This window comes from Schistocerca nitens, chromosome 9, assembly GCF_023898315.1.
Source record: "Schistocerca nitens isolate TAMUIC-IGC-003100 chromosome 9, iqSchNite1.1, whole genome shotgun sequence".
Classification (NCBI taxonomy): Eukaryota; Metazoa; Arthropoda; class Insecta; order Orthoptera; family Acrididae; genus Schistocerca; species Schistocerca nitens.
Window position 1 is genome coordinate 489,425,800 of NC_064622.1, and position 24,978 is coordinate 489,450,777.

The window sequence follows — 24,978 nt, forward strand, 5'->3', positions numbered from 1 at the left end:
TTAGGTTTAAGTAGTTCTAAATTCTAGGGAACTGATGACCTCAGTAGTTAAGTCCCATAGTGCTCGAGCCATTTGAACCATTTTTTGAACCTATGACCTCGCTGTTTGGTCCCATCCGCCAAATCAACCAACCAAAAAATAAGCATTAATGGCTTTCTCCCGCTTCACGTGCTTGTAGGTACTAACCAACATAAGAACGTAATGTTCCTAATAATTATAATTATTAGTCTGCAAATGAAGTAAGTACTGATGTAATGTTGTTCAGTACATTGTCCTCAGTAAGCAGAAGAAATATCGGCACATTTATCCCTAACACCTCGTATTGTTTAATGTTGACTCCAAACACAGTGTCGCTCCAGATTTTTCACATTATTAAATACTGCCAGAGGTGAAAGAAGTAATGAGCGATAGATAAAAATCCTAGGAATGCTCGTGAATCGAACATGGCGCCTTTGGATTCTTAATTTAGCAGCTAAGCACTGAGAGGCCGAGGATCCATCTGCTCGTCTACATACTCGCCTGGTATTTCGATGACTCTGCAACTGGTCAGGATTCCAAACGTCTGACTCCCTATAGGGGTGTGAACAAGCAGTGCTGTGTTTACCGTCTGTACTGCACGAGCTATTCGGCCAACGCTGCACATTTACCTTTTGTTGGACCGCTCTCCAGTGTTTATTTGTAATTCTGTTTGGAACGTCACTATATCAGATTTGTCCTTAGCTTATGGTGACTGCACGGCTCGAGGCTACTGTTTGCGTCTGCATTCACAGCTCCGGGCTTCCACCTGCGACAATGATAAACTTGTGTCGGTGCGAGCACGAAACCGAGGCTAAGCCGGAGTCTAGTGCAAGCACCTTTTCTGTTGCGAGTGTCGGCAGTGCGGCGTGTGTGTTGCAGGCGCTACGGCACCAAGTGCGGCGGCTGCGCGCAGGGCATCTCGCCGCAGGACCTGGTGCGCAAGGCGCGCGACAAGGTCTTCCACCTCAACTGCTTCACCTGCATGGTGTGCCGCAAGCAGCTGTCCACCGGCGAGGAGCTGTACGTGCTCGACGACAACAAGTTCATCTGCAAGGACGACTACATGTCGGGCAAGACGCACCAGGGTGAGTCACCGTCCCCTACACTGCCCAGCGGCAGCCAACTGACTGCCTTCTGCTTTCTCCACAAATGTTTGGCACATTTGGATATAAAATTCTTCAGATGTTGCACTTTTGTGTGCTTCAGAGCTGGCTGTGAAGAGAAAAAGAATTTTTATTTTAAATCTATTACTAACTTTTGAAGCCACGGAAATAAAAAGTTCAAATCCATTATACTGAATGATGTATAAAACTGGTTTCGTGTTTAGCAGAATGTAAGTTATGTAATAGGTTTTGGACCTTTGTTCAAGTCATCTTTAAATCTATAGACGTAATAAAAGAAGCGGAAGAGGGTGCGATAGTACAAAGCTGATCATAATGCGAGATAAAAAAGTAAAATGGTGGCTGCAACCATGCGAGAGTGTCTGCGTAATTTGCCCTACAGCTCCATTTGCACAAACTCCGTTGCTTCAACTGTCCCTTCACCCTGCTGAACAGTTGCACTTCGTAGTAATTAGATATGAATTATTTCTTCATTTTTTATTTGTATACTGCCACTGTTGGTATTTTTATGTGACCAGTATTGTACTACCCTACCCCTTTAATTAGGTGGATGGACTGAGAATAACGTGTGACAAAGGTCCAAGGGTCTTACACCTGCAAGTGATCACAGTACCCTGAGATGTCACCAAATCAATCACGAAATAAAGCGGATGGTACTTTTACAAAAGTCTGAAAGTCACTTTTGGTTTTAAAGTGACGAGAATGTTGTATCTATAAATGACTCATTAATAATTATCACTAACACTACTGCTACACTTCTGATGTTAGTTTTAACACAAAGATACGTTACGCTGGCCACATTCTGAGGGTTAGTTTGAACGGCGCATGCTTTATAGCCATGGTCCTGCTGCCATTGGAATGCTGTAATAGTCTTTCGGTAAATAGAAAAAACGTTCAAATGTGTCCTAAGGGACCAAACTGATGAGGTCATCGGTCCCTAAACTTACACACTACTTATGCTAAGAACATCACACTAACCCATGCCCGAGGGAAGACTCTAACCTCCGGCGGGAGGGGCTGCGCAATCCGTGACATGGCGCCTCAAACGACGCGGCCATTTCGCGCGGCGTTAAACAGAAGAACGAATGGCGTTTGTGGTAGGGTGGTGGCCATTTCTGGAAGAATGCCTTAACTGCCGCACAGGATGGATAAGAATCAGTTTCCCGTCCAACAGTGCAGAGCGGCGGTAATTAGTGTAGGTTGTGTTGATGTGCTTATTCTGTATTTCGTAAAATTGTTAGTGCATTTTTAATGGAAAATTGTCTCTCGCAGGCGTGTCTGCCACTCATTAAAAACCGTTCAGCGAAAGCCCCATAAAACATTCGGAAGAAGCCAGTGTGTGCATATTGTGACGTAGCTGTGAAGAGAGAGTGAGCAATCGCCTGCTCCCTCTTCATTTAACTGACAGACTATGCCTCCCTCCACTTCATAACTTATCTAGCAGTTCTAACGTGCATTGCATGCCACAGACGACTGTGTTCTCTGCCAGGCACTTAATTTTCAATATCAGAGTAATCACGTAGATGTAGATGGAGAACTTGTATAGTAGAGCTAAAAACCCATACCTTACCAAAGAGAGTACGACGAGTGATCCGATGTGTACGTGTGTGGACAATCAGAGCTAGGCTACGTGTGTGGACAATCAGAACTAGGCTACGTGTGTGGACAATCAGGGCTAGGCTACGTGTGTGGACAATCAGAGCTAGGCTACGTGTGTGGACAATCAGAGCTAGGCTCAACTGTGTTATTCGCCGTGCGACGTCGGACACAGCGTAACAAGCTTTTATTATAGGGTGTGAATCTTCAGAATATGACCTTTCAGCAGTCTGGAAAAGTTTCCAGTGTTTTGGAACATAATTGCACCAAGAGGCACACTGCTTAGATTGTTTCCAGCCTTCTGTTGGAAACTAATATATCTGCCTTCCGTCTCTAATGACACAGTCTCGAAAAAATAAGGTCATAATGCTCCTGCACATGTTCACGCTTTTGACAGGACGTGAGCAGTCATAACATTCAACTTGCTGAGAGCTCGTCCGTACACAAAATGTTCCAGCAGAAAACCATCTGTGCCTGTAAGTTAACAGTTGTCGTTAACTTCCACGACCGATCCCGGACTGAATACTCATATTACTTTTGTTTAAGCAGTGGGATTATCCTGCTCCGAAGGAGTCGACGGATTATAGTTGCCGTACATACTTTCAGTCATCCTATTTCCTTGGTCTTTTTCCAGGAAATCGGTAGTATTGTTTCAATGTAAAACAACTGAATTGACCTTCCTCCGTTCCAGGAAAGAAATGTATCTATTTTAGGAGACTCAAAAGTTCTAATCAAACTGCTATGAGAGTAGTCAAAAAAGTTTTATGACGGTATAGCTAAAATAAAATGTATTATTGAAGCACCATCTTCCAGGATATTTGACTTCATAGACAGTCGATATAAAAGCAGCAGAGTAACAATGTACCAACATTCTATCCGTTTTCCTGTTGTAAAATCAGAGCAAATACACGCATGGACACTACTTGTTTGTTGCCTATTGCCAACTGCGTTGCGTTCAGTAAAAACCTACTGCAGTAAAAACCTATTGCATAGGATATAACAGACTCTTACCGACTAGAGAAATCGATCCTTCGTGATGGTCGTACAGCAACAAATGATAAATTACATGCACGCAAAGAAACATACAAAAAAATATTTTTAAAACATTTCTTATTTTTTCCTCATTCTTGCATGTTTCTATGTTGTTTCCTGGCTTCAGTAGGTAAATGTTACATGAGAATATATGTATTTTTGGAACTGTGGACATTATATTAAAAGCGTTAACAAAAGTATATGCTTTACTAGGACATGCTTTACTCATCTTCTGGAGTATAATTGAGTTCTGAACACAAAATGTCCTCAGAGATTTCTCTTAACTACTGTGTCCTTTTAGACCTATAATGAAACTATTAGTGTTTGGATTATTTTGTACTTCGTTTATGTAATTATCTGTGCTAATTGTACTAACGTACACATTTTAATACTTTTTGATATAATGACTTTTTTAATATAACGACCAGAGTTACAAAACCATATCTATTCTCATGTAACATTCATTGTTCGATAGAGAAATAAACTAAAGCCACTGAAGACGGTGAGATATCATCGAAACATGTAATGGTGATGAAACAAACTGCGTTTTTTAAAAGACAAAATGTTGTCAAAACACAACTTATTAACAAAGTAAAATCCGATGCAAAAAGGGAGCTATCACAAAGCAAAATCATATTTAGATCGAAATAAAAAAACTAATATATTTTCTTGTGGCAGCTAGGCCATATATTCTTCAGGACAGATGACCACTGCGTGCATTTTCCACAAAACAACGATGCATCTACTTGTTTAAAATGATTTAATTGCCTTTGAAGTATTTACAATTTTCGCAAGTGTATGTGAACAGTTCTGCCATTGCACGAACACACACACAGGAGCTCTCGCACATATTCACACGCACACACATAGTCAATGAATGAATGTTTAAAATCCTCATCACGACTGCGCTAAAAGTCCAAGACACTAGACGAGACAACGAGAGATGGTAAGATGGTCTGCACAGTGGGTAAACCAGTAATTAACTCTAATGTCTCATTACGTCCGGAAGTAATTAAATCTTTGTGCACCCTCGGATCTAAGTACTAAAAATATTTCACAGGAGGAGGCACGGAATAAGGCCGCGTACTGTTTGTTGACTACCCCTCATCACAAGAGCTCAACGAAAGTAGAGAACAAAAAAGAAGAAAGAAAGAAAATAAAGGGGAGAAGACCATTACGCGCGCGTTCAGTCATCGCTGCAGGTGGGGGTGTGGGGAGGGCTAGTTTACTGCTTTTGTTTTCAAGGAGCCGTCCGCCGCGCTGCGGTCAGGAGGAGAGGAAATTCCGAGCGAAGCGTGAAGAATGTGAGTCGGAGTTCCGTGGCTATAAAAGCCGGCGCGGCCTGCCGAATATGCGGGTGCGGGGGCGTTGTGGGCGGGGCGGTGGGCGGGGCCGGGCCCGGGGCCGCGCTTTATGGCCCGCCGGGGTCACGCTCCTGATGGTGCCGCCGCAGCTGCAGCCGAAACGTCCAGCGGGCTCATTCAAATGTAACTGCACCCATCATTCTTCTTGCACTACCTCAACGATATTTTATCCATCCAAATATGTTTCACGCAAATAACTATTTTTGTCGACTACATATGGGATCATGAGAATTATAACCGATAGTAATTAATTATTAAAAAATCAGTTTTCTCCCTCAGTAGTTTTTTATTGTGGCACTAAGAGTCTCGATGGTTCACGTCGTCATCTTTAGGTAAAGAATTACGTAGTGTGGAGCACAGACGACTTCTCACAGCAGCAAGGCAAGTGCAAACCAGTTTATGTTTTGTGTTAAGGTTAAATAGAACCATAAAGATATTGCATATTCTTCATTTGTTGTAGCAGTCTATGCACTTCAATGTAAGTTAATCGCCGGCCGCGGTGGCCGAGCGGTTCTAGGCGCTACAGTCTGGAACCGCGCAACCGCTACTGTCAAAGGTTCGAATCCTGCCTCGGGCATGGATGTGTGTGATGTCCTTAGGTTAGTTAGGTTTAATTAGTTCTAAATTCCAGGGGTCTGACGACCTTAGAAGTTAAGTCCCATAGTGCTCAGAGGCATTTGAACCATTTGTAAGATAATCATATGTGTAACACAAACCAGTTAAATCAGGTTATGGTCAGGCAAGCAGAAAATACTTAAGCTAATGAGTTAGGAAACCAGCGAAGTGACGTCGCATGGGTAGCACTGTCTACAGCCAGGTTTGTCTGGCGTTGCGGTAATTAATTATGTACACAAACCTTCTTAGTGAATCATTCTATCTAATAGTGAAGCACATAAAAAATCCTTACAGTAGCTGCTGAGATTAGCCTTCATAGACAGACAGAAAAATGTGGAGGGTGACTGTATTGCATAGTTCGTATATAGGCATGTATAAAAAGCGCGTCCCAGGAGGAATAGTCAGGGATATCATGGGAACAATCATTTCAAGCATGGAAGACTAGTAAACATGGGCTTTAAAATGGATACATTAAAAGCTATGTGCACTTGTTCAGTAGAAGAGATGTGTTTGTGTTTCACCATAGCGAAGATGAACAAGAGCTCATAGCTATTAAGGTAGGTATTCTACAACCCACATTTACTAGTGCTTATCGCTGAGTACTGTCGATTCGTCTTGAGACGAATTGTATTACGATCATGAGTCGGTGTTGCAGACACCTGTTTACTTTAACTTACTGCTTTTCCGCCAGAGACTTTGTAGGCGACCAGCTGGTAGTTCTCTCCATTGCCACGAGTTGTGTCACTCCGAACTTCAGTCTCGTACCTACAGAAGACGTAACAGTACATATAGAGTCCGACCATATTAATGCGACCACCTGTCAAAAACCTGAACACTAGCCTTTTGTAGCGCGGACCGTTGCGATACGTGCAGCAAGAGAGTCAGTGAGGGTATGGAACGTACCGACACGAATGTGGAGCCAGTGCTATGGCCAGCTGCGCTGGATTTCTCGGTTGAGTATCTATGGCGCAAACAGCCCAACTGAGGTGGATCCATAGATTTTCGACGGGGCTTAAATCCGGAGAATTTGATGGCCAGAGTCCTCTTCGAACCACGCGGTCACACTATTAGCTGTGTTATACATTGTATTGTCTTGCTTATTCTTGCCATCGTACCGAGGAATAGCAAACTTCATGTAGAGCTGGATGCATACTTGTGTTGACCCACCATGCCCTCCGAAATGACGAGATCACCCACGGAATGTCACGAGAACATTTCCCCAGACCACAACGCTCCCTCCATATTTGCTTTCAGACGTTCCACGCCATAGACGCCAGCGGCCATGTGTCAGATAGAGCATAAAACGTGATTCATCTGAAACACCTGTCACCGTTCACTGGACGTCTAGAACCGCTGTTGTTGTTGTTGTGGTCTTCAGGCCTGAGACTGGTTTGATGCAGCTCTCCTTGCTACTCTATCCTGTGCAAGCTTCTTCATCTCCCAGTACCTACTGCAACCTACATCCTTCTGAATCTGCTTAGTGTATTCATCTCTCAGTCTCCCTCTACGATTTTTACCCTCCACGCTGCCCTCCAATACTAAACTGGTGATCCCTTGATGCCTCAGAACATGTCCTACCAACCGATCCCTTCTTCTAGGTAAGTTGTGCCACAAACTTCTCTTCTCCCGAATCCTATTCAATACTTCCTCATTAGTTATGCCTAGAACCGCTATTGGCGCGCAAATTCCAGCCTTCGGCACCGATGAACATCAGTCAGCATGATTCCGCCTTTCTCCCGAAAGCAAATGATCACGCCCTTTCGAACGTCGCTTCGCTTCCGCATTACGACAACGGGTGCACTGTATTTCTCAACACGGTTTATAAACTCTCCACTGTTACTATTGCCACCTGTCGTCTGAGAGAAAAACCTGGCAAGGTAATGCAATATGTAATGTGACAGTAAAAGCAGTCGACACATTTAGCTACACTATGTGATCAAAAGTATCCGGACACCTGGCTGAAAATGACAAAAATAGTTCAAATGGCTCTGAGCACTATAGGACTTAACTGCTGCGGCCATCAGTCCCCTAGAACTTAGAACTACTTAAACTTAACTAACCGAAGGACATCACACACATCCATGCCCGAGGCAGGATTCGAACCTGCGACCGTAGCGGTTGCGCAGTTCTAGACTGTAGCGCCTAGAACCGCTCGGCCACCCCGGCCGGCGAAAATGACAGTGTGAACCACACAAACGCGTAGTGACAGACATGCTCGGTCACCTAAAGAGAAATTTCTTTGCAGTACGTTCGAACTTGTAAGTATATGGAAGACCTTTTACACGATAAGAGCGTCATACATTGCTGTACAGCGTCCAGTACGGTGATAGCGAAGCTTTAGGAGTACCTCGTGCAGAATTCGGCAGCAGTAAATAGAGAGAGAGAGAGAGAGAGGAGTAGGGAATGAGTCGGCGTATCGCGCGGGTCTCATCCTCTGATTGAATCGCGCGCCTTCCCGGCGGGAAATGGAATAAAAGCCGTCGGCGCAGTCCCAGCGTGTCTCCCCGCAGGCGCAGAAACGCGCCTCCCTGTCGCTGTTATTCGATTTGAAATTCATCATAGGAAATCACGTTACAGCTGTTACGTTGGCGGGGTGGAAAAAAATAAAACGGGTCTGAGGTAGAAAAAGGGCGGCAAGGCAGGGGTTAAAGGGGAGGAGCGACAACTTGTGAAAGGTCGCCGGCGGCGCCCCGCGCCCCGGGCTCTGCGCGTCGCTTATAAGGGGAGGCCTCGGGCCGTTTAGAAAACGCGGAGCGGTTAATTTGCGTGTCAATTAGGGGTGGGGCGGCGCCGCGCTGCCATTGGCCGGCCCCTAGCCTCCGGGGCGCAAGTGGCGAAACTCGCCGCCCTCGGCGCTGGGGAGAAGTTTCGCGTGCTATATGCACGACGCTGGGGCGCGTGTGCATACGAGAAGCTACGTCTGTAGCTACTTTGTCGGTCATTAGGAGGGCGACACCAGAAAGGATAGCGGATAACGAAATTTTATTTAGTTTCTGTATGCAGTATGGCAGGAAGAACACGATCGTGATGTGGGACTGTGCAGGGTGCGAAATTTCGTTGACAGAGCTGCCACCTCTGACAGCCTGGGTTACATGTAGTCTTGCGTTATCCTCTTGAAAGACAACATCACGGAGCCCTCGAAGATATGGGACATCTGTCGTTCTTCAGACATTCTTTTCACCAAGTCGTGATTTCGTTTCTCCCCGTATCAAGTTTATTGACAATGTCAACCAGCAGATACGCGATCTGTAGCGAATTTTTTTTGTTTATGTCAGCGATTGAAAACACATTATGTGGAGACAGCCCAATAAATCTTCTTTCATTTGGATAGATTACTTGTCTCGGCTAACAATCTATCCATTTTCAGATAATAAAATATTGTTGATTGGTGTTGGTGCGTTACGGCTCTACGAATCCTTAAAATCTTCCTTAAAATGGCAACAGCCATACATAACGCAGTTAAAAACAGCTTTTCAGTTATTCATTATTCGTGGCCACTATAGCTGAACGGTGGTCATAAACAAAGGCGTAATGCCTTTACAACTTAATAACTGAAACAATCAGTATTCACATCATTTCCTAACACTGAACTTTTTTTCCGCACATTTCGCCGCTGTGCATCTCTTTCGTCAGCAATATGCTGGCAATGAAGAAAAATGGTACAGAGTACTCCAGAAACATTTTATAACGTCTGTGACGCGCGTAACCTCTGTGTAGGATAGTCTCATATACTCGCAAAAAATTACTGTTGTTATGTTTTGACCATCTTCCTTACTAGTGCGATCGTGCAGTGATTAGCATACAGGAGTATAATGACATTTCTGACCGTTTTGACGACCACATTCTGAAATAGATGTGCTCTGCCGGCCTTGTACATGAGTCTTATACTTCTTAGTATAGTGTTGGATATATAGTGTATATACAGTTGCAAGTATTTCAATGGGTGAAAGGCATGAACTTCAACTTACATTTTACGTTCTTCCTCATTCATTTCTCAACCATTATTATCTTTTACGAAACCAGCATGTATTTCGTTTTCCCTCTTATATGAACAATCATTCCCCAGCTATACTTGATCACCTTCTTTAATTCTTCCTAGCTGCAGTTTAGTGTCTATTACCACATGCAAGACAGTTGTGGTTCCACATATTTTGTTGCCCTTTCATGAACAGTGGGCGACTGTCCTCCACAGCGGAGCGTGTCATGAGAAATAGTGAATCTTGAGTGCTGTGTCATTCTGTCTTTTATTAACATTTACATACATTCGTTTCTTGCATTGTTAACACGTATTCAGCGAGCTACTCTGTTATTGTAATACTGAGGCGCGCTAGACGCTGCTTTCAAATGTCATGCCGTGGCTTCTGATACTTGCACGTCATCCAGAGCTGGTGTACAAGACTCATCTACATTTCGTTTACTCTCATTGTGACACAGGCTCATCCTCTCCCGTAAATGTCGTCGTTCAATGACGTGCTCCAATACTGATACACCATTGTTGATTTCTGGGGTTTTTGGTTTCTAGGCTGTGATTTTAGTCATATCTTTCTGCGTAACTCTTCGTATACTGTTGCGACAGATATTCTGAGGTTATAGGTATAGGTTCCCGTCAGATGCAGCAAAGTGTTCAAAGCATTCGATTCGATTCGAATGTGTTCCCATACAGTATGCACAAGACCGCGACCTAAATCCCAAAATCGGAATGTCCCCAAGCAAGGAAACATCGGTCGATGTCGTCAGTCCGACACACTTTCATCCACGCTTGTATGTTTGAGTGGTCCGCCAGAAGCTTCGACTCTAATATTGTCTTGAAATTTGCTTTATAAACTAAACATATATTGGAAATATTTCCACAGTTCCAGTTCATGTCATGAGATGGAAACACTGAAAGTCGCAGTACAAATTTACGAACGCTGAAATAAAACAAGGACTGAGACGCGGCATTTGAGGAGCGCGCTTTCATAATGTATTCGGCAACTCGTCACAACTTCGAATCCTGTTTGTCCTCTTTCGCTTGGTAAGTTAAAAGATTATCCGCTGTCGTCCGAAAGGTCTAATAGACGTCGACAAAGAAAACACCTGCGTGAATATCCTAAACCTCTGTGGCTGAGAGGCATCTTTCACTGGACAAAACAAAGTTGGTGATCGTCATTAGAGCAATTCCACGACTCTTACACAATTTCTGTGTGGTATGATGACTTCTGGCAGCATTCAGAAGTAGTTCAGGCCCCCGCCACTGGACTTGAAACTATATGAACAGTTAGTGGTACCCACTTTACCTTGGAACTCCCTCGGATCTCGCAATAAAAAGCCTGAATATAACGTTCTGAAAAAGTACGAGAGTTGAAACAGCCCTACAAAAACAAACACATTCGTTTGCAAAAGTAGTTTATTTCCACTTTAAGAAACATACCGAAGTATGTTCCTTACGGGCTAAATTACATCACTCGGTTTTAGGAAACTAGAATTGTCGAAACGGCAGTCACCTTTCTGTTGCACCTTGTGGGACGATACATCTGTGCACAGCATTCACACACCCCTCACCGCCTCCCCAAAAACCAAAGAAAGTACAGAAAAAAGATCTCCCACTAGTTGCACATTTCGCTTAGTGCTGCGTCCTAGTTGGTTCTCTATTGCTATTAATTACATCATAATGTTCGGAAAAGTTTCGGCTGATAAAAGGATAACGTTATGGCATTTACTCCAGGCTGCCAACTATGGCCTGGTGCACCGTGACTTCTGACATTCTTCCCGAGCATAACACATACACCGCAGAATGAGCCCATGAGGGAGCTGGACGCATACTGTGCGGAACGGTCTTACAAATTCCCGCTGCGATGTTTCTGGCACATTTCAGCCAGATATCCCTTCAGCAAGACTGAAATGGAAATCTATAGATCTAGTTTACAGTCTGGGATCCAAGAGTTCTCGATAGCCACTATAATCGTTCATATATAGATCGCGATGGTAAAGTTAGGTTCCGTACAGTGCACAGAGGCTAACACTGACCGTGTATCTTCTTTGTAGCAAAATAGGTAACAGCCTTTACTTCAAGAAATACATCAGTAAAGCTTTATTTATACTACGAGTACATGCATGAATGTATTAAACCGACTGTCGATAAGTGAAAGCCCGCAACGCGACTTTGATGACTGGTTCGTGTATTTATTTCGAGAAATTCAATCCACAACCAACTAATAACATCGATTAATTAATAATGATACCAATCTTTGCCGTGGATGCACTTTCGCTGTAAGCATGTCATACTGCTGAATGTAGATACTGGTCGCTCCCATTACGCAATAATTTTTGCTTGCCTGCGCTCAGCTATCATCCAAACTCTTCTAGAGGTTACAGAACTGAGGAAGTAGCACGTTAGCGAGGATGCTGAGTCATCAACAGATGTACAAGTAGCTTCGGGCGTGTCCCAGGGAAGCGTGATGGGATACATGATGTTCACGATAAGACATCGGAAGCGGAAAAATCGCTTGGAAAGTTTAATAGTGTAAAACTGAGCTCTTCTCAAACATACAAATACAACAATTTTAAGGATATGAAGTGGAACGGTAACACAAGCTCAGTCGTCGATAAAGCTGGTGTTAGACTTGTGGTGCCTATATGATTCTGGATGAATGCAGTCAGTCTACAAAGGAGGCTGCATACTAACCTGTGCGTCCCGGCCTACGAAACTGGTCATGTGTTCTGTTAAATAGGATAAACAGGCCATGTTGAACGTGGGCACGGAAAGGAAGCACGTGTAGTCAGGATTTCGTTTCACCCAATGCGTATTGCCACGGAGATACTGAAAAACGTTGACTGGCGGATGATCAAAGTTAGATGCCACTTCAGCTGCTACAGATCAATTAAAACGTTTTAAGCACCGTCGTTAAGTGAGGAGACTAGGAGTGTACTACGTCCCAGTACGTATCGCTCCGACACTAAGACAACATTCGAGTAGAATAAATCATCACACATGGGCATATGCTGACCACGTATCCTATGCGCCCGCCTCAACCATGCGATCGCTGCATCCCACCCCGTGCTGAGCTGTAGGCCGTCTCTGACAACACGACGAAGCAACTTATGGCCACATACAGGGTGTTTTAGAAAAGTCTCATATATTGCGGCCGGAGGTAGTAAAGGTCAAAAAGAGAAGAAAACTTCCCATAATTATAAGCCTGGAAATCAATACCTGTTGAGTTATTGGCTGTTTTGCAACGAGTAATATGGTTCAAATGGCTCTGAGCACTATGGCGACTTAACTTCTGAGGTCATCAGTCCCCTAGAACTTAGAACTACTTAAACCTAACTAACCTAAGGACGTCACACACATCCATGCCCAAGGCAGGATTCGAACCTGCGACCGTAGCGGTCGCGCGGTTCCAAACTGTAGCGCCTAGAACCGCTCGGCCACTCCGGCCGGCTAATATGTAGTATTCTGTGATGGACGCAGGATTCAGGTGTAGTAAATTACCGCAATACGTAAATCAGCGCAGATGCAAAACCTCGAGCAGTCATGGGAGTGAGTCATCAGGATCGGTTCAGTGTCAATGTGTGATTAAGGATTGTTGGCTACAGACTCTTTTAGCACCAAACGCTTTACCTACAGATTAACAGGTGTTATGTATCACTGATTTCTGCATAGTGAATTAACAGCAGTACTGGGAAACCCTTACCCTTACAGGAAGACAGGAACCTTTATTTATGCACAAAGGACCACCAATTTTCCACGGGTCGTGCGACAGTGTCACACCCGCAACGTTTCACGGACGATGGATTGGTCGAGGAGGTCCGGTAACACGGCTTACCCCTTCACCTGACCTGAATCCGTTGGATTTTCCGCTATGGGGACATACGAGGACCCATCCACAACGTGCAGACGCTAAAGGGGCGCAGCACCAATGTGCAAAATCTATAGGGGCGTAGGACCAGTGCATCAAACGGAATCCAAATTGAGCCTGGTTTATTTGAAAGACTGAAGGATGCGTCAGGATGAAGCACTGCCTATATTGTCTACTTCTACGTAACAGACAGATGGAAATGTGAGGACAGATTGGCCCTTATGTGAACAGCTATTGGTTTCTGGGCACATCACTATGGGAAATTTTTTTCTAGTTTTCACGAGTACTACGTCCTGCAGGAATATGAGATACTTTTTAAGGATCCTCTATGGTGATACTGTGGTCACCAGTGACGTCAGAGCCGGCAACTTGACTATACAGATGTGAACCAGCAGCGCATAAGCTTGGCAATGCCCAAGGAGTACTTGGTCCACAAACTCTGCACCCTTACGAGAGTAGAGTAATTACTGCACGCAAACAGGCATTTAAGCAATTGTCTTCCAGTAATCCATATGTGAATGGAACTGAAAGATGCGAAAATAGTAGTAGAATGGAAAGTACCCACCGCCATGCACTCCACGGTGATTTGCAGTGTATAGATGTGGGCTAGATTACAAAGTGTTGCTCTCAGCAAGCGCAGGCCGGTGGCGGCAGAAGTTGGTGGGTGGCGTTTCGGCAGCGCACCGCGCCGCCCTCATCAGGACGCAGGCGCTGTCCCCGCGGCCTGCGGTTTTATTCCCCATTTTCCAGCCGCCCCCGCCCCTGCTCCCGCGCAGCCGATCACGCGAAAACAAAAGCGGCGCGGCTATCCCGCCTCCCCTTCCACCGCGCAGGGCCCCTCTCTCCCTTTGTTGCTCGAAAATTGAGTTTGGAAGCTTCGCTCCATCCCCCGCTGCCAGCGCCATCCCCCGCTATATCAGCGCGGCCCACCCCAGCCCACGGCGCACGGCGCTTCCCTCCCGGCCGGAACTCCATCCCAGCCCAAACCTCATTCCAGCCACCACATTCACACACACGCAGGCGCTCACACACACACCTAGCAGCAGCAGCAGCACCGCCCGACAAAAACGGCCACCAACACACTCGTCTAACCACCCACTCACCTACACACCCCACATTGCTTGCTCTCTCTCTCTCTCTCTCTCTCTCTCTCTCCCTCTTTACACCCCCGCTGGCGAATAGAGAGGATCGGACGACCGCCCCTGAAACCTGCTGCTGCTGTGCCGCCACAGTGGGAGTGGAGCTACCAAAAAAAACTATATCGCCTAATAAATAAAAACTGGGTAAAATAAAAATTGGCACGGCTCGGACAGGAAAGGATGAAGGCGGCGGAAAAAAACACAGGACCCTGTCGGGCTGTGCTCCTACTCTGGGTCGCAATTCGGTCTCCAGCTGACACCACCGGCAGCGCAGCCTAGCAGGTGTTCCACGCTTTCACAATGGGGAAAAAAGAAGAGAAACGCGAGGTGTGCGCATGGTGTGATCGTGTGTACACAGACCAGCGTGAGTTCTTTTTTTTTCCCCTGGCTGACACGGTTTTTGTTTTGCGTTCAGATTTCGTTTCGGCCCGGAAAGGAGGTCTGGACCGGGCGATCGGATCGCTTTTGCCGTCACACCTCACCGCTGCGTCGCGTTGTTCCCTTTGGAGAGAATGGCGTCGCGCGTGAAGGGCCTGCATAGATACCCAGTCCCTGAAAATATCCGGCCGTATCCACCACATCCGCAAAATCCTCTGCCGCTGACGCGACGCGGGGTTGTCCGCTGCTCCTGGCTCTGACACCGCGCCACGCTGCCATTTCGCTCCAGTACGTATCCTCCCTCCCCCCCCCCCACACGCCCCCTCCACCTCCACCTCCCTCTCTCGGCTCTCCCTCTTTTCCGGTCCACGTCTGTGTAGTGCTGTCAGTACTGCTAACACTTTCAGGAGCTGCAAAATTGCCTTGCCTCGGTGTGAAAGATTCATCCAAGCTAATCGAGTTGCTGTTCCATTCGATAATGGGTCATTCCAAAGATATCACTGGAGTGCACGTTGAAGGTATGCCGGTGGGACGTGAAGTTCCACACCACCCTCCGACAGTTGAAGTTCAGGTTGCAGGCAGGAGGTAACACAACTACTATATTACGTACCAACATTGGTGGTTAACGATGGTCAACACCCATCGTGAGGTCAAGTCAACACTAACGGTTTCAGTGGCCGTAACAGGGCTATCGTTAGCCAAGGTCGAAATCGGAGTGCCCAAGAATAGTGAGAGGAACAGGGAGTCGGTACCAGTGCCGGAAAGTCGTGGTGCCAATGTTTTGTAGGCCAGCGACCGTGTCGTGTAGAGCTTCTACTTTGGCATAGAGACGCCTTACCTTCTCTCGCATGGACGTCTTGAGACTGGCCATGCCCGTTTCCTCGTGGAGGGTAACAATCCTCGTGAGGGGAGGAGCATGCAGACTCCACCGAAGCACCTTATTCTGCAGGCGCTGGAGGGTCTGCATTCGGGAGGCACTAATCGTATCCCATTCAGTGGAGCCATAGGTCAGAGAAGGGTGGACAACCATCCGATACAGCCGGAGCTTGGCGTCGAGGTTCAGTTCTCTGCTGTTGAACATTGGGCACCACGCTTTCAGCAGCTTGAGTCCTTTTTGGGTTACGTATTGTGCATGGCGATGGAAGAGCAGTTTTTTATCCATCTGGACACCTAGGTATTTGGTAATAGGAGACAGTGGGACCTGGACGCCTGCAATAGTGATGGTGTGCCGGAGACGCGCTCTAAAGTGGCAAATGCCATTTGTTACTCACTTAATACCTTAATCTGTGCGAGAACATCAATTTCCCTTGGCAAATACCTCAGAAGATCTGTCAAAAGACAATAATTTACTGAATAAGCTACGTGATTACACGTTATACAGCAATGTACAAGAGCGGATTTGCAAACTTCTAGTAAAGTTAACCCAATACGTCACCCTCGACCACCAGAAAGAATGCAGCGTTGGATCTATGTCTACAAGCCCGAGGTAGATGACCCAGTGACAGCACAATGGACTCGTGTTCGAGAGGACAGCGCTTCAAATCACCGTCTCACCATACACATTTAGACTTTTTGCGGTTGCCCGGCATCGGTTACGTCAAATATTGGGAAAGGTGCTTCCATACGGTACAACCGATCCTCTTCCTTTCCCTTCCTGTGCCCCGTCTCTGATTTCCACGCTGTCGACGGTACCTTGAACTCTATTCTTCCTCCGTTCCTTTTTACAAAAAATGATGGGAGAAATTTCTAAACAAGCACAACGTTTCCCCGAGGCAGTTTGAAGACAGTCTACGTACGCATTTTGCTTTAGAATGGTGAGCGGATATAATGGCTGTCTGATTATGTCAGTAACCACTCTAATTTCACCTGGTACTTAAAAACCCTTACAATAGTTGGTTTCGTGCGAACACTCTTCACTGAATCTTTGAGTTAATTAATCAGCCACGTGACAAGTTTTGGCATGGCGATAATGTGAGCATTAAAATGTGTCACATTACGTAACGCCGTTATACGATTACATGGTAAACAGGAAAACAGGTAATTGATCACGACAAGCGCTTATCGTGTGAGGTGTTTTTCTACCGGTGGCATACAAAACCTCAGTAGTGGGTGTCATGCAACTGCGTGGCAAAAGAAATCCGTTGGAATTCGATTACTCGATAAATAGTACAATTCTCAAGGATGTAAATTCAACTAATTACCTGGGTGTTAAAATTACGAACAACTTCAGTTGGAAAGACCACATAGATAATATAGTGGGGAAGGCGAGCTAAAGGTTGGGTTTCATTGGCAGGACACTTAGAAGATGCAACAAGTCCACTAAAGAGACACGCCGGCCGCGGTGGTCTAGCGGTTCTGGCGCTGCAGTCCGGAACCGCGGGACTGCTACGGTCGCAGGTTCGAATCCTGCCTCGGGCATGGGTGTGTGTGATGTCCTTAGGTTAGTTAGGTTTAAGTAGTTCTAAGTTCTAGGGGACTTATGACCTAAGATGTTGAGTCCCATAGTGCTCAGAGCCATTTGAACCATTTGAACCACTAAAGAGACAGCTTACACTACACTGGCAACGGCCTTGCCGCAGTGGATACACCGGTTCCCGTGAGATCACCGAAGTGAAGCGCTGTCGGCGTGACCGGCACTTGGATGGGTGACCATCCGGGCCGCCATGTGCTGTTGCCATTTTTCGGGGTGCACTAAGCCTCGTGATGACAAATGAGGAGCTACTCGACCGAATAGTAGCGGCTCCGGTCAAAGAAAACCGTCGTAACGACCGGGAGAGCGGTGTGCTGACCACACGCCCCTCCTATCCGCATCCTCAACAGAGGATGACACGGCGGTCGGATGGTCCCGATGGGCCACTTGTGGCCTGAAGACGGAGTGCTTTTCTTACACTACACTCGTTCGTCCTCTGTTAGAATATTGCTGCGCGGTGTGGGATCCTTACCAGGACATCGAAAGGGTGCAAAAAAGGGCAGCTCCTTTTGTATTATCACGTAATAGGGGAGAGAGTGTGGAAGATATAATACGCGAATTGGGATGGAAGTCATTAAAGCAAAGACGTTTTTCGTCGCGGCGAGATCTATTTACGAAATTTCAGTCACCAACTTTCTCTTCCGAATGCGAAAATATTTTGTTGAGCCCAAACTACATAGGTAGGAATGATCATCAAAATAAAATAAGACTTAAATGTGAATTGCAGAGTAGTCATGTAGATGTAGAATACAGGATTTACAAGGCTCTCCGCTTCTGTTTATCAGGTCATCCCACATGGCCTACGGTAACGAATCCTTCTGGTGTTCACACATGTGTGATACTTTTGTCTTTATTCATCATTTACGTCGCCTTTGATTATGGCGGGGTAGTAGCCTTCAGTGTTGTTTCATTCTGATTGAAACACAAACATAACTTTTACGAAGATGAAATTAATAGTATTATGTTGGTGACGTCAGCTCTTTGGTAACGTCAGCTCTTCGCGTTCTGTATAACTGATAGTGTGGCGGCTCCGTTATCTAAAAAAGTCTGAATAAGGATTGCAACCCGAGACGTAAGTTTAAGTTTTTATATAGTTTTACGAAAGTAAGTCGTCGCTATTAGGGACCTGAAATAAAAATGCCCTGGAAATATTAATTTACCAGCATAAAAGTCGTGACTGGGCCCTAGAACACATTTCCGACTCTGATAATATCTTCCGCCGTTCCTGGCGTATCTCAGTTCCTCAGCTCACATGTATATTAAATACCAAAACTAAGATTAACCAATTGTCCCATTTTAACGCCGCAGTTAATAAAAACTGCACACTGCACCTAAGTTCTGGAATAAAAATAAAAATATTTTCAGCTCGGTTCCGTTTATATGTCGTGCTGAGAGCAAAATAGCTTATATTCTGTGAATAACATTACAAGCACCGTCCTTGTAGAATTAAAATCTCTGCCTCTTAAATCGTGAAGCAGTAACTTCTTAGCTTCGGACAACATAAGCACGTTAGACAAAAATGGATGGAAATCTATGACTGACCTATGCATTTATAAGGTTTTTCTTTCGGCACAACAACAGCAGGTTTAGATTAAGAATTGGTGGCCCCTTGTTCCGCGCCTGTACCACACGTTGATCAGTCATCGTGGCACTGCATTCCCCGAAATCTGAACGTGCATGGTGGCTCGGAAGTTCTTAGTTGATGACACGTACATTTTTTCACTAATCATAAAAAGGAATTTTCTCCACAAGGCAAAATAGAGAGACCTATCTGTTTCTAAAAAGATGTCGCATAGATGAGAACGCTGGCGCCACCACCTTCCATACCACTCGTGTCTGACGGTCGCGCCATATGGACAGAGGGTCAGTCTCCAGTCTGACCCGTGACCCTTCCCTGTGGGTGACAATGACACATTGTTCGCACAGTGGGCGGCACACCACATTCGGCACGTTGCGAACATGGGGGTCGCGTGACTGCAGCGAGGTCTTTCTCCGGGGCAGTTCACCGCCTTCGGGCTGCTGAAGCAAGGCACCGATCTAGACCATGCCGGTGTTAACGAATATTCACCTCTTCGAGAAATCTCCTCCACTGCTACGGGCAACATTCAACTCCAGCCCACCTCGAGATGGCTGTCTCTAACCTGCCACTGATTGACCCAAACACCGTATCATCGCTGTTCATCTTGCTTATAAGACAGTGCTCCGAACGCACAGACCCACGGCAGTCTAGCCGAGTGAGTGCAACTACCGGCCCTCGTCTCATCTTCTGTCTTATGGCTTCATTCGGCTGCAGTGTAAAGTAGGACTGTTGATATTTTTAAAAATATGGGAAATCCGATACGTCGATATTTAAAAAGTATCATTATCGGCACTCAGCGTATCAAAAGAATGTATCGATATATAGATACATCGAAGGAAAAATACCGAATTACGGGCCTATAAAAATAGCGGCCGCACATTGTAAATATACTGCAGGTTTCGGAGCTGTATATTTAAATACTGATTTATTATTAGATATTCTGTACACCAACGAGCCAGCACACTGCTTACACCCCCCCCCCCCCCCCCCCTTGAGCAAGACATGAAAGGAAAACGATGCATGTTCACACTTGGCGATAATCACTTTGCCAACAATGGTAACTTCATGTCCGTGGCACAATGAAAGGCGCCCGATGGGTACGTCACTCGGTTTCGTCACATATCGGATTTGTCCGGAACATAGCAGTTGTAGTGTCAAAACTGTGTGGTGAAGCGAAGCGTTGCAGGTTGTGGCACTAGCCCCGAGCACCGACTACGTCAGCATTTCCCACAAAAAAATGTTCAAATGTGTGTGAAATCTTATGGGACTTAACTGCTAAGGTCATCAGTCCCTAAGCTTACACACTACTTAACCTAAATTACCCTAAGGACAAACACAAACACCCATGCCCGAGGGAGGACTCGAACCTCCGCCGGGACCAGCCGCAGCATTTCCCCTCGCACGTCTCCATCCACCAAAAAGACCAATCTTATCTGTTTCTGAAGAATTCCGGTGTGAAGAAACAGCGCACTAGTTGTGTTAAAAGTTGTTTTCTAACGCAACTAGTATGCTATTTCTACACATCTGGAATCTTGCTGTTTCATTCACACCGTCACCCCACACTGCATTCGGACTTCTTCTTTGTGCCACCTATACTTGCTTCACTCAGTCAAAGAGAAAGACATGACGTGATGAAAGCTCAAAAACTAGTAAGACTTCTTCGCACAGTGAAAGTGAAATTATGATCTAGTACAATTTCAAATATGTACTGAAAATTGCTAAAAAAATATTATACAAACTAAAAATATCGGCACTCCTTACTGCCATTTCGATATCGATATATCGGGAAAAGGAATATCGAAGATACATATCGAAACTTTCCGGGAAAAGAATAAGTATAGATGTCTTATGAACAGTGTGGAGGAGCATGAGATCAGCACAACACATTCCCAACCGTTTTTGCTTTAGGCTTTCCAGACCTTCGGAACGCTACTTCTCACACAAGTATCTACTCATTTCGCATCGCGAGGAATGCACAACATTTCAGTCCTCCCAGAATGGTAAAATTCCTGGCAGTACTGGTAATCGAACCTGAGTCTTTCACTCTGCCACGTTTAGCACTCGGCTAAAGAGGCGGACTTACAAAACTGGAAATTTGTGGTAAGTTATTAGGGGACCAATCGGCTGAGGTCATCGGTCCCTAAGCTTACACACTACTTAATCTAACTTACACTAAGGACAACACACACACCCATGCCCGAGGAAAGACTCGAATCTCTGACGGGGGAAGCCGCGCGAACCGTCACAAGACGCCCCAAACCTCGCAGCTACCCGCGCGGCTGCGAACATACAGTGAAAAGTAAAATAAAATATCTTTGCTTCGAAAATTACGTGCACTACTTTATGTATCGAGAATCCCTTTCAGTTAGTTTTTAATTTGGCGATGATGGTGGAGATAACGCACGAGGCAAAAATGTACTGTCAACGCGAATGAAACAATGCGACTCTTATCTGCAGATTTCCTGCACTTCTCGGTCCAAAGGCTGTTCTGATGGAGATCTCTGCGTACCTACTGCAACATACATCCATTTCAACCTCATTCAAGTCGTGGTCTCCCTACGACATTTACTCTGCCACACTCTGCCCAGTTACCCTTCATTACCGTTGCCTCCAGATATAATGGATAAAGCTGCCTTTTTTTTTAGTTCTGACATAAAGTTGTTTTCGCCGAGTGCAAGTCAGTACCTGCTCATTAGGTATCCAGTCCTCGCGCGTCATCTGTAGCTTCACAATACAAAAGCTGCTGCTCTCTTCTTCTCTGTACCGCCTATCACTTCACTCCAGACAAATACACGAAAAGCAGATGACCTATAGATTGAAATTATTCGCCATGTAGCATTCGCACTGAATTAGAATAAGACGATGGTATATTTCTCCTTTGAAGAAAAAAAACTATGTTTTCGCCACTCTGCATTACCATCGTCAGTTATTTTGTTGCCCACATAGCTGATTCTCTCAGCGTCACCTGCTGTAATTCCCATATCATTGCTTTCAGCTGACTGTCCTAGTCGTTTGACCGCTGTATCAGACTTATGTCATCGAAAAAATTTAAAGTTTTTATTTCATCTTCCCAAACATTAATTAAAAATTTCCTCTTGCTTTTCATTACTGCTTTCTCTGTGCAGTTTGAATAGCATCAGGGATAGTCAATGACACTGACTTACTCCCTTCTCAATTACTGTTTCCCTATCATGCCCTTCGACTCCTGTCTGGTTTTTGTACAAGGCCGGCCGCGGAGGTCTTGCGGTTCAGTCCGGAACCGCGCGACTGCTACGGTCGCAGGTTCGAATCCTGCCTCGGGCATGGATGTGTGTGATGTCCTTAGGTTAGTTAGGTTTAAGTAGTTCTAAGCTCTAGGGGACTGATGACCACAGATGTTAAGTCCCATAGTGCTCAGAGCCACTTGAACCATTTTTTGTACAAGTGGTGAATAACCTTTCGCAGCCTGTATTTTATCCGTGGTAACTTCGAAATTTTGAAGAAGTCTGTGAAGGTCGATAATGTTAATTTTCGTATTTTCAAATGCTATAAATTTAGATCTGAAATTCTTCAAAAGATTGCAGTTCATCAAATATACAGAAACGGCAAATATGCAATTTGATTTTTGGCAGAAGGGTTGGTGGCACAAGCGTCCTCCCCCAAAACCTATAACGGCAGTAATTTCTATAAACGTCGATACGGTTTCATAATTTGATGAAATACGGATCGGAAAACATCAAACAATAACACACGCTCCACCTCTCCGCACATTCGCTCATTAACGGCAAAACACAAAACCGCAGAACTGCCGTAAAACTTGCCAGTGTAATAACAATTATTTGCGCAAATTTCAAAGCAATACGCAATACAAAGCTTTATTATTTTAAATTATCTCCATGTTACGATTCTTTAGCGCGTCTCGCTAACCGTAATTACCTCATTATTTATTTACCTTTATAACGTAACTCAGAGATGACAATTGCGCGGAATATAATGCTGCGGTCGGTGCGCGCGACGGCGAATCAAAGTTTGAAAGAGCGCGCCGGGCGTGTTTTGATTTAATTAACTATTAGGGCGCGCGCTGTCAGCCGCGCTAATTACGTGACGCGCCGGTAGTGCCACCTGTCCGCCGAGGGGCGTCGCCAGCGTCGCCCCAAACGAAAATGCCAGTCAACTTTCGCGTTAATTCGGTTGCCGCAACAAATATACAGCCGTACCTAGCCGCTGTCCACCCGCCGAAAAAAGGGCAAAACGCGCCCAGAGAGGGATGTGTATGCAGAGAGAAAGCGTGACACCAATTTTACATCCCACTTGTCACACGTGAATACCGGCGCGTTCCGCCGCTCTTGCACGGAGTGCTAGTGTGTGCGGACGTGACAGCTCGCTGTTAAAGCACGTTGCGTTTTGCCGACCACAGAGCGACTGGTCGGCGCAGCGAATAATACACTGACCGATGCGGCTCAGCTCCTAGCAACACGACGCGACGGCTCGCAGACGGGGCTGACCACACAGCTGAAAGCAGGAATGCTTGAAGAACGACAGTCTACACCCGCAAAGGGCATTATAGTGTGTGGTGGAGGGCACTGCGTGTACCACTCCCACTCTCCCTTTCCGGTAAAACTCGCGAATGGTCTGCGGGAAGAACTACTAGAAAGCCTCGCTGTGAACTCTCTCTAATTTTACCTTCACGATCTTTTCGAGAAGTAAACACTAAAGGAAAAAAAATCCTACCAGCAAGAAGGAGCTGTGCGACAAAAACGAAAGTTGGCAGGCGTGGTTCTATATCTGGAAGGTAACGTCTGCTCAACTTCCACACCAGTCTCATAAGGGTGGTCCTAGTAGCATCACTATGAGAATGCTAACCAGATTTGCTTCAAATTCACTCTGTACCGGTTGCGAGCGTTAGTTACCTTTGATCAGTAAGTAGATATTAGTCAAGAATGCCTTTAAGGTGTCAAAACACCCTACTGAATCTGAACCAGGTCGTGTAAATCGTGTAATTGGGCTACGTGAATCCTGATGTTCCTTCTGTGATTTTGCAAAAAGACTTTACAGGATTATGGACACCCTGCTGACAGCGGTGATCAAGAGATTGTTCGTTTAGAAGAAGACCGGGATCCGGACGGCTACGTAGCACTACCGAGAGGAAGGCTGTTCAACTGCGTGTGTATTCATAAGGGGCAAACTGCTGAGGACATAGGTCCCTACACTTACACGTTACTTTAATTTATGCTAAGAACAACACAAACACCCATGCCCGAAAGAGGACTCGAACCTCCGGCTGGAGCGGCAGCGCAATCCGTGACATGGCGACTCAAACAGCGTGGCCACTTACTGCGGCAGTGGGATCGTGTGCGGTGTATGGCGAACTGTTACAAATCGATTACTTCAAGATCAGCTCCGTGTGCGTTCCACTCACCCCAAACCACCGCCGTCTGCGACTTCATTGATGTCAAGTGAGAGCTCATTGGAGGACAGGCTGGAAGTCTTTTGTCTTCTCTGATGAAAGCTGGTTCTCCCTCGGTGCCAGTAATTGCCGTCTTGGTTAGAAGGAGACCAGGTGAGCGGCTGCAGTCAAACCATCTGCGGCCTAGATACAGCGGATCTGGAAAAGGAAGGAAGATTGGGTTTAGCGCCCCGTTGATATCGAAGTCATCGGATTGTGTCAAGGACAGGGAAGGACATCGGCCGTGCCCTTTCAAAGGAATCCTCTCTGCATTTGCATGGACCACGCAAAACCTGAATCTGGATGATACACGGGTTTGAATTGTCGTCCTCCCGAATGCGAATCCAGTGTGCTAACCACAGAGCCATCCCGCTCGGTCCCACACCAGAAGTAATGGTCTGGG

The 24,978-nt window shown here is 45.7% G+C and overlaps 1 protein-coding gene across 1 annotated transcript in view; it reads left to right on the forward strand.

The window, feature by feature from the left end:
- LOC126204372 (LIM/homeobox protein Lhx1) overlaps positions 1-24,978 on the forward strand; it is a 487,576-nt gene that overhangs the window by 298,466 nt on the left and 164,132 nt on the right. Inside the window, exon 3 of the mRNA XM_049938745.1 lies at positions 898-1,103. Coding sequence (XP_049794702.1) covers positions 898-1,103 — 206 coding nt within the window. The remainder of the gene's footprint in view (positions 1-897; positions 1,104-24,978) is intronic.